Genomic DNA, 11138 nt, shown 5'->3' on the forward strand with positions numbered 1-11138 from the left:
CCCTACATACATCGACTACAGAGTGATAAGATACGACAAATTTTGTCGCAGAGGCTAACTGTGCTGTACTGTCACCAACAATGCTGTACATCATCATGATGATGATGATGATGTTCAGTTATACTTGTCTTTTGAAGCAGATGACTATAAAACATCCATAACTGACCTTAATGAAGACCTTCACAGAATAGCCGTCTGGTCAAAAGAAAATTGTTTGGCTCTTAATCCGGCCAAAACAAAATATATGGTGTTTGGCACAAAGCAGCAATTGAAAAGACTTCCGCCAACACTCAATCTTCAACTAATGGGTGAACCCATTGAGCGAGTAGACGAGGCGCGTAGTCTTGGTTTAAATATGGACAATAATTTATTATACAATACAATAATATATTCGAAAAACACGTGGTTTCTTCGGTACAGAACTGTTTCTATCGTCTGAAAATACTGTACAAAATCAGACCTTTTCTATCAGAGACAATTCGCGAATAACTCGTCGAATCACTTGTTCTGTCTAAATCAAACTACGTCGACACAGTCTACGGGCCACGTCTATTAGCTCGCACCGACCGACTCGTACAGAGAGTGCAAAATGCCTGTGCGCGTTTCTGATACTCGATTCCCCCACGAGGTCACGTCACGCCATTCCTCAACAAAAACGCCATGCTAAAAATGAAGTCAAGACGTAAGCTGCATTTAGCATGTCTTCTCTTTGGAGTCATTAAATACCAACAGCCAGCTTACTTATATGGCAAGCTGAATTGGATTAATGACAGCCGCACATGCGCTAGAAGACAATGCTCGAAACAACTTTGCATCCAGCCACATAGAACCACGGCGTTTAGAGGGAGTTTCCGATATGCAGCAGCGAAAGTGTGGAACAATATTCCACCACCTATTAGGGTTATGAACACAGTCGATAGCTTTAAGAGACTTCTACGGCAGTACCTTGTAGACGAAGCTGAAGCTTGATATGACAAGGGCAAATATTTCTATTATCTAATGAATAATTTTAAATTATCAATAAGAATTGGATCTAATCTTATTTATATCGCCCACTTAGCATACTATTGTGGTTTTATGACAATGTGTGAGGCTAATGTGTATGTAATGTGTGTAGTGTATTCTCACAGCTTAAATTGAGCATTCCTGGTCTCTCTCGGGTCACCGGCCATGATGCGTTATGGGTGCGCCATGTCTGGAGGCCTGAAAGTAACAAATACCCGTCACAATATTGCAAATTGCAGGCTGCGAGCACATGTGCTTATACGTACCTTGTGGGTATGGCCTGCTGGCAATAGTGGTGCACCCTACGGCGTGTACGTGGTGCGCGGTGATCGTTTTTGTACAGGGAAGTGGACTTTGCACTTGCAAACATCTTATGTACCTTCGCCTGAATGATATTATTACTTAATATACATTTTTTTTCTCAAGAACGTAGGGTAGGTACCTAAAATGTAAAATTAATATTAAAAAAAACATATTCTATGCACGTATACGAAGTAAAATATATATGTAAATATACCTACTCACCCAATGTGGACTGCTGGCAACTAACAGCTATGTAAAAATTTTATTTAACGAGTTTGCACAAGTCACAATTTATAATTGCTTATTTGTGTTAAATTTCACTAATATATGTCGGCAATGATCAGTGGCACGCTGAGAAATGAAAACAGATGTTGCAACTAGTTACGGCTCTTTGAATGTGTTTAACATCATAAAATTAAAATTTCATCTGTGTGAAAAAAGTCGTCGCTGAGCGATGCTTCCTCAGGATTGCGATTAGTCACGGTATGAATTTATTTATGTCTACCTCCACTTTTTATTTTATTTTTGTGACTAATCCTTCTGATTATGATTTAGGTTTCTTTTTTTTTCTTTTTATTTAGTAGTTTTATTATTTTTTCTCTCTAGAGCATAAATCATTTCATACCGTTCGACACCCGCAACTCCTCATAGGTCCAGTTGAAAACCAGCGTCAGACACTAGCTGTCTGGCATAATGCTGAACTGGATCTATTTGGCGCAACCATTTGTTACTTTTTTTTAATTTTATATAATTTTATTTTTATGTGCATGTATTGAATTGCTTGGCTTGTGTCAATGAATAATTTTTCTTTTCTTTTTGACGTGACAACGTCTTATAAATCGATGGAGCCGGCTGCACGCACGAAAAAACATGACTCATGCGGCGTTACCTCGCTCTGAGGCGTTACCTCGCTCTGAGGCGTTACCTCGCTCTGAGGCGTTCCATCGCACAATCGGCCTACGCGTTCGGCAGCGTTCGACATCTGTCTCTCTCCCACTTGAGTGAGCGATGCGTCCGCGTAAACAGCTGCTATTCAATAATTTATTTACATATTTTCGTCAAGTATGAAGTGCAGTGAAAAGTGAATGTGGTGTAAATTGTTTATAGCAACGATAATTGCGACGATAAAGGTAATGATTCTTTCGATATTAAATATATGTTCAGTGATATATTGTCATAATTAAAACAATTAAAACAAATAGCATGTTCATAATTAAAACAAATAGCATCAGTCCGCTAGTGCAGCGATTGTAGGTTATGCTATAACAAAACTATAATAATAAGGTAATAGAACTATTTCACGATGAGTAAAAAATCAATTGCTTTACTATTCGATCGAAATAATTATGGAGCATAGCCAGTGTTGGGCAAAATGAAATCTAACTACTGATTACTAACTACAACTACATATTGTAGTTAGTAATCAAAACTGCAAATTACATTAAATAATCGTAAAAAGTAGTTCAAAAATTTGATTACTAACTACAAATTGTAGTTGCAATCACGATTACGAGATTACTTTTTATAACTACCTACACATTTTAAATAATAAGTCGTGGTGGCCTAGTGGGTAAAAGGACCAACCTCTCAAGTATGAGGGCGCGGGTTCGATCCCAGGTCAGGCAAGTACCAATGCAACTTTTCTAAGTTTGTATGTACTTTCTAAGTATATCTTAGACACCATTGACTGTGTTTCGGATGGCACGTTAAACTGTAGGTCCCGGCTGTCATTGAACATCCTTGGCAGTCGTTACGGGTAGTCAGAAGCCAGTAAGTCTGACACCAGTCTAACCAAGGGGTATCGGGTTGCCCGGGTAACTGGGTTGAGGAGGTCAGATAGGCAGTCGCTTCTTGTAAAGCACTGGTACTCAGCTGAATCCGGTTAGACTGGAAGCCGACCCCAACATGATTGGGAAAAGGCTCGGAGGAAGAAGACATTTTAAATAATCAATCGCGCGTTCATGTACTGACTTGTCGTTTGCTAGTTAAGTACAGTTACCGGCACGAAAGTCGAGCCCTGACTTTCACCTGCGCAGAAGTGATTTATTGGGTCCCTTTGGTGGTATGAAGGGAGCGCGGGGGCGGCGGTAAAGCGGTGATTGGCCCGCAGCGCATCGCGTCATAGCCGTCACTCGGGATTGGTTCTTAGCTGCGGTTGACGTACGTCAGGACGACGAAACACTTCGGGCCAATTTAATTGACACCAATTTTTATAAAATATATTTTTCTTTTTTATAAAAAATGTTTTTCATTTAATTAAAGAATAAATTAAATTCGAGGTAAAAAATGTTAATAAGAAAAGTACCAAGGTACGAAGTAGTTTTTTCTTGTCAAACCAGAAAATTTAACCTATATTTTAAATTAGAAACACTTTTGATTATCTAATTCCATCCCAATTTCCATTTCTCAATTAAATCAATCAATATATTTTTTTTCTTTAAATCACTGAGCCAGTATGAAATTACTTAGGGAACTTAGGAAAAAATAAATAAATATATTTAAAAAAAAGAATTGACATAATTGTATTTATGCGTACACATAAATGTAACTTGATCAGTTCAATTATGATTTCCATTAACCTCCTTCTCTACATCCATACAAAATATCTATCAAACAAATAAAATGAAAATTTTCTTTTGAAAAATGCAACCATTCCATCAGTATTTTCTTATGACGTTGTCACGTTCAACTATCGTCAGTAAACCGACTTTACAGACAACCAATTTTATTTATTATGTTTCGAGCTTTTTTCCCACTATGTTGGGGTCGGCTTCACAGTCTAACCCGATGTAGCTTACAATGTCGATTTTTTTCTAACGCAACTATTATTGTACTTTGAATTTTCACATTGAATTTCCGTAGAGCACAGTTGTTTTAAGATAAACGGACGTTGAAAATGTCGGTGAACTCGACCCTAAATACATAAGTTTAAGAGGAGTAAGGGATACCTTACATAAATATAATATATTTAAAAATAGTCTTACTATAATAGCTAAAGCTAGCGGCCGCAGATGCACCACTGGTTTGTATGTGATATAGCTGCAGCCGACTTCCGCGGCATGTGCGGTCGGCAGCTAGCTTTCAAAACGTACCTTTACGAAGAATGTGCGAGCGGTGGTTTGTGGTTCCTATCACGTACCTATAGATATGTCTTCCATCATCCATCATCAGCCTATCGCAGTCCACTGCTGGACAAAGGCCACTCCAAGTGCACGCCACTGAGATCGATTTTCGGCTTCTCGCACCCAGTTCCTGCCAGCCGTCTTGCGCAAGTCATCACTCCACCGTGCCTGAGGACGTCCTACACTACGTATCATATCCTCTTTGTTTACAACTCTAAGATTATTTTCTATAATCTATGGGCTTTCGGCTTCGTCGTAGAATAACATTGACATGTTTAAAGGTAAATAAAGATGATTAAAATCGCAGCAATACTTATTATCCTCGCGTATCTTGCACAAGCTGTTCATAGAAATCGAAAAGAAGACAAACTTCTGTTGAGTCCTATTGAATTGATAGATCTTGTGAGAGAAGAGCAGCTTAAAAGTAAGGGGTCTCATGAAATCAAACAAACTTCAGCGAATGTGATACCACCTGTGAAGGATAATAAGCATTTGGATCCAGATGAATCGGAATATGAACCAGGTAAATGTCTGTTTGTTTGTGCACATATCCCGTAGGTACCTACAATCTACGAATTCAATGGAAACAACGGGTCAGTGGGTCGTCTTAGGGGACTCAGAAAAAAATATGCATCATGCGCTAGACGGCTAGACTTTGTTTCATTAAAATAGGTAACTCTGTCTGTATGTCTGTCTGTTACGCTTCACGTCTAAACCACAGTACCGATTTTTATAAAATTTGGCGGCGAAGCCGCGGGCGCAATCTAGTAATATTATTAACTAGCTTCCGCACGCGGCCTCGCCCGCGTAGAGTTCGGTTATATCGCGTTTCCAAGAGAATTCTTCAAAAGTCCGGGATAAAAACTATCCTCTGTTCTTTCTCAAGGTCAACTCTATCTCTGTACCATTAAAATCAGTTCAGACGTGAAAGCGTAAGACACTTAGATCAGTAGCCGACGAAACACAGACCAGTGGATTTTTAGTGACCTAAGCTATCAGACAAAGAATCTGAAACTTAGTCAGAAAGTCTTTGAAGAAATCGGTCCAACTATATGTCCTACTAAAAGCCTGACTGACGTGGACGTTTAACCTTAATATTGATATCTTTGGATTGATTCTAGTTACACATACCATAATAGACTGTCAGTGAAAAATATTCTGTGCTGTACTTCGATTGTAATAAAAACTAAATTAAAAATGTTAAAAATCCCTGACAAATTTTCTTTTATTATTAACTAGCTTCCGCCCGCGGTTTCACCCGCGTCCGATATGACTGTTTCCCGTAGCCAGATGGTGACAAAAAACTATCCTATGCCCTTTTCCCGGGGCTAAGCTATGTCCCCTCTAATTTTCAGCTAAAACGATTCAGCCGTTCTTCAGTTATAAAATGTGTAATTAACACGACTTTGTTTAATATAGGTACCTAGGCATACAGAAAAACACTAAAAAACGTCGTTTAATGAAAGATCATTTCATCACGTTACCATAAAAAAAACTATTTTCTTCCCGTCTTTTTAGTTCATATTAATGCTACAGTGCAGCAGGCCAACTCCCATTTACCTACAGGCAGCACATATTTTGAACCTTGTCAATGTATTAGACAGCTATGAAAGTTCTCATTCAGAAAATAACACAGAAAAATAGAAATTACTTATACCTACCTACTTATTAGATAGAAGCTTTTGGAATATCTGTGAGATAGAAACCCTTCGTCATCATTGACTGAGCTGAAACAAGCGCAATGATTCGATGATTCAGGTCAACCAATCACGGACTCTACGTTGCAAATGGAGGATTTGTGTAGGTACTGACAGTTTCGGGACGAGAGGGGAAGGCAGGACTGACCCACCCCCCTACAGAATAGTATCGAAATCGAACCCCAGTGCAGCCCTATTGTTACGCCCATTCATAAATTTACATACGCTGTGTATTCGGACGGCTTTATTCTCCCCTTTGCAATGCTTGACCGATTTATCTAGGTTGAGTGCGTCTTTTTTAGCGTCCTGCGAAGATGATCAATCGTTGAAGAATCGAAAAATCTGGAGTCGCTGGAGTAAGTGGGGTGATTGTTCGGTGACTTGCGGCGGTGGCACGATCACGCGGTATCGAGTCTGTGTTGCGGGCCGCTGCGCTCCGGGCGAGCGCGAGGAACAGCGGCGTCCTTGCGCGCGCGCACCCTGTCACACCCCCTTCTACAACATGACAGATGACCTGCGGGAAGTCGAATAAGACATTCTACATGAGCTTCGCTTGAATAAATAAACACTATAGTAAATTGTTCGTTTTAGTTTTCTCATTATCAATAATCACTTTAAGCATTACGCTATGATTAACCTACGGGTCTGGTATCAGTTTAGGTTATGATCCAAAGGTTTGTATGTTTCTTTGACACGACCTTCTGTGAAGTTCGCAGAATTTGGTCGATTGGCAGCATTACCGCGTAAGACTAATGTTTACATGAAGATGTAAACACATTTTCACACGGAATTTCAGCCAGTTATGGGAGAACGCTAGTGAAACTGACAGTTCCATCAATAACTCAACGCGGTTTAGACGGTTGTAATTAATTATTTTTTTGTATTTTCATATCAGAATGTATATTTTTATTTCGATGGCTGTTCTTCCTCTAGTTGCTCGGTTTATAACATGTGAATGTAAGTTTTGTTTTTTATTTTTTTTTATTTTGATGATTATTTAAGTCCTATTTATCAAATTATAAAACAATCAAGTTTCAGTAGATCATTGTTTTTCTGAATAGTCAGGACCCTCATTTATGCCTAAAGCGCAGGCCACACCGACAGCTAGCTGGCTGTGTGGCTTGCGCTTTAGGGTGTGTTCAAATCAAACTGACTGTCTGCCGCCGAATGTGAGTGAACGTTACGCAGTACATTGTACCTACCTATTTCCAAACATACCTACTCACTTTTTCGTTCGCATCTAACCGACGATACGTTATACGTAATGCATAGAATGCTGACATTTTGCGGCTGACAGTCATTTTGGTTTCTCAGCCTTATCCCAATTATTTCGCGGGTTTGTCGTGAAAGTTTTTTTCTTCCATTAACTGCTGTGTGATATCATCTCGCTTGTAATATTCTTTATAGCTGTAATAGATTTCACACGATCCATCGCATCTTAACCTACAGTTATCCAAATTTTCAAAACAAACATCACCGTAAAACAAATCATCTCTTATAAATACCAAAACAATCATGTTTTATTGAAATACGACCTTTCTTGCAAATAAAATTCGCACGCAAGTATCAGCATCTGACGAGATTTAGTTTTTCTTTTCATATTAGGTTTGAGATGTAATTTTTGAATGGTGGGAATTCCTCTGTGCATCGGATAATTAGGTTGAGCTTTCTGAAACAAAGTAACAGAAAGCTGGTGCATATTTAAATAACTAGTATTTAAATAATTGCAACTATTGCAATATACAAAATAAAAAGATAGAGAGATTTTAAAATGGAAAACCTGATAAAGTCTTGGCTTAAACTTATCAGATTTTTTTCTGACAGAAAAACTAACTTTTGATTTAAATATCTGGAACCCTTTACCTGACAATCAGATAACCAAAAGAACCATCAGAATAATCATCAGATAAGTATTGACACTTTATTGTTATCCAGTGGAAGCGGGACATAAAGTTATCGTTGAACACATAGGTAGGCCGTAAGAAAAACCACGGTTGAAGTTGGAAAGAGCATCAATAGGCAAAGCTATAGTTTTTAAACAAATAGTTTTTCTGCAAGTCTCCCTAAGCATCATAGCAAAACTTTGTAGTAACCAGCCATCTTACGCTCTGAGGGATGCATGCAAGATAGAAAATCGTCAGTTATATATATTACTAGCCAGCGGCTTCGCCCGCGTGGTGTGTTGATAATAAGTAGCCTATGTGTTAATCCAGGGTAGCACCTATCTACATACCAAATTTCAATCAAATCGGTCCAGCTGTTTTTGCTTGATTGAATAGCAAACATACATCCATACATACTCACAAACTTTCAGATCTATAATAGGTATAAAAATGAATCGCAAAAAAAAAATAGGGTAAAGTAGAAAAGTCAGTTGACGGGAGCGAAGCCGCGGGCAAAAGCTAGTTTATAATATAAGTAGAATAGTAGGATGTATTACCTATAGTCCCGTTATTAAAATCGTCTTCCATTGTGGTTTTTTTTCTTTAGCCACGAAAGAACCACTAGACGATGTTCAATCAAAATCCACGATCAGAATCCCGATAAACGAAGCTTCCACATCCCCAGATCCATCGAATACATTGAACGAACCATCTCTTTGGGATAATCGGCCAACGCATATCAATAAGGTAAGTTATTTTAATCTAGTTAAAACACACTGCACTATAAATAATTTTACACACAAAAGAACTTGTGAAATTGGAGCAAATGTATAGTTTATATTATACTTTTTCGCAGCCACCACAAGACTGGGTAGATAATAGTAATACGAGATATAAAATTTTACTAAGAGCTCCGCATTCTTTAACGAAGCTTGCCAAAACGCTGTCATTAGGATTTGATCCTTCGTTTAGTAAGGTAAGTTATTTCAAATAAACTTTGCTCGATCCGCGTACTTACCTATACAAATGCATTAAAAGAAAGTGCGTGTACATAACTGTTGGTACTAAACTGATTAGATATTGCACCTAAGTACAATTACCTATAAATATCTTTTATATAACAAACGAGTTACTTCAATCTCATGAAACTTGTATTTTCATTTAACAGGATTACTTTGAGCCCTTCGAAAGACGACCGAGGCCGGTCACTCTAGTATCTTTTCGTAAGAATGGACTTGCATCGCGACATATGATCAAAGTAAGTGTTACTTCTTACGAAGTAGGTAACTATTAAGTTGTCTGTGGTGATACACTTATGTAAGAAAAGAAAAAATGGTCAATTAAAAATAGCTCTCCTCGACAGCTGTTACAGAAACCCTTTTAAAAAAAAGATTCAGACTTCCATTCACCCATTAAAACGAGCAATAAACAATAATTACACTGATCCTTCTTGGTCTATTCCTATACCCGCAGAATCTTTAAGGAACTATATCCATATGAAAATACCTACGTTAAATTGCCTTCTATTTATTTAGTCATCAATACATTCACATTTGTGTCGGTTTTAAAGCTTTAACATAGATGCCTGCCTGTTTGATATAAAAAACTTTTTGTCTTTCTCTACAGTACGCAGACGACGAAAACTCATCAGAGGTAGCAGAGCTTCAGTCACCATTTAACGAAGTCAGTAATTTTTGGCAAAATGAACAATTTTATTAGTAGTAGGTATCTATAGGAAGTTGACCCTAGGTATAAGCAGTTCATCCATTTAAGATCGCCTTTCAACTTTGCATGCATTTTTGTAATACCCTTGCAGTACAAACTTAATCGTGTATTGTAGTTTCGCCATATCTGTGTGTCCGTCCGTCCGTCCGAGGAAAATCTGATGACCATTAGCACCAGAGAGCTGTTTGGTAACAATATGTATGTACATACATCAATGAACCCAACAAAGTGGTAAAAAAAATGTTTTGTAGTTACTACATCGTTCGTAAGTCAGAAAGAAGAGTACTAGCAATAAACGATTTTTTCATTAAAAAGAAAAAAAGATATTCTTCCTCTGGGGCCCGATTCTTCTAAGTTAATAATGTCAAAATTGAACCGCAATAGCAGTCTTTGCCTCATTTACATTCAGCCCTTATCGCTGCTCCTCGCGCTGCCGGCAATAATTCCCTAAATACTGCTGTGGCAGGATCGAGGGATATGTATGTTTACATACTTTCAAGTTGCGGCATCGGTAGACGTTGAAATTTTTGCAGCGTCCGCGCTGTGTCTTTTAGCGATACATAATTATGTGCGTCAGTTAAAAATAAATCAAATGAAAAAAAGAAAAGACTTAGTAGAAGATGGTGGATGATATCTATTCATCGTGATTGAACTTTTTAATTCATTGTGTTTGTCTTTCTTTGCTTAAAATAATATTTTATTGAGCTTGAGCAGAATCTAAACACGCCCTACCGCTCGCGCTGCCGGTCCTTTGAAGTCCGCACTAAAAACCGCTCTTTTGGGGAGCGCTGGGCAGCGTGGCATTAAGCAGTGGCATGAGAAGTATACGTTTACATACTCGTCCTGCCCACTTCCCTGCTCACTACAGCTGAATGTAAATGAGGCATTTATCATGTTTAGCCTTAGCGGGCATTCTGGGGCCCGATTCAGGCCGGCTTACACGATAACGTACTACTTATTTCATTCAAGTCGGTCAAGCGGTTTTCGCATGAAAGTCTGGCAGATAGGTAGTCAGAATTACTATTATTCATTTAGGTCTAATATTAGTAAGGATTAAGTTAAGTTTTTTTTTTTTTTTAATTCGTTTATATATTTTTTTTTTGTAGTGTATATATGTTACCGGCAATCTGTATAATTCAGGTATTCTATACAATACCCAGGCAATGTATATAATACCTGGGGCGTCCAGGCAATGTATGAAATATTATGGATATTATTGTTCATTAGATACTTTACCTAGGTAATGTATATAATTCCTAGGGATTGTATAGATTACCTGATGGTGCATCGGCAATGTGTAAAATAAATCGATTTTGGTCTATATTTATCAATTTTGACAGGCCTACCTATAAAATGACGTGCAAATAAAACATGTTCCATTACTTAAAATCAACTTTATTAAA

General features: G+C 38.0%; 2 protein-coding genes across 2 annotated transcripts; both read left to right on the top strand.

Moving 5' to 3' along the window:
* The first annotated feature begins 4573 nt into the window (after positions 1 to 4573).
* Positions 4574 to 6705, top strand: LOC124645229 (zinc metalloproteinase nas-37-like). Its single transcript, XM_047185018.1, has 2 exons — positions 4574 to 4953; positions 6430 to 6705. Exons 1-2 carry the CDS (start codon positions 4722 to 4724, stop codon positions 6657 to 6659), a joined length of 462 nt encoding a protein of 153 aa, XP_047040974.1. The 5' UTR covers positions 4574 to 4721; the 3' UTR covers positions 6660 to 6705.
* A 240-nt stretch (positions 6706 to 6945) lies between these two features.
* Positions 6946 to 9729, top strand: LOC124645434. Its single transcript, XM_047185234.1, has 5 exons — positions 6946 to 7084; positions 8618 to 8757; positions 8867 to 8986; positions 9179 to 9268; positions 9637 to 9729. The coding sequence occupies exons 1-5, from the start codon at positions 7024 to 7026 to the stop codon at positions 9727 to 9729; spliced, it is 504 nt and encodes a 167-aa protein (XP_047041190.1). The 5' UTR covers positions 6946 to 7023.
* Positions 9730 to 11138: the final 1409 nt, after the last annotated feature.

This window comes from Helicoverpa zea, chromosome 31, assembly GCF_022581195.2.
Source record: "Helicoverpa zea isolate HzStark_Cry1AcR chromosome 31, ilHelZeax1.1, whole genome shotgun sequence".
Taxonomy (NCBI): Eukaryota; Metazoa; Arthropoda; class Insecta; order Lepidoptera; family Noctuidae; genus Helicoverpa; species Helicoverpa zea.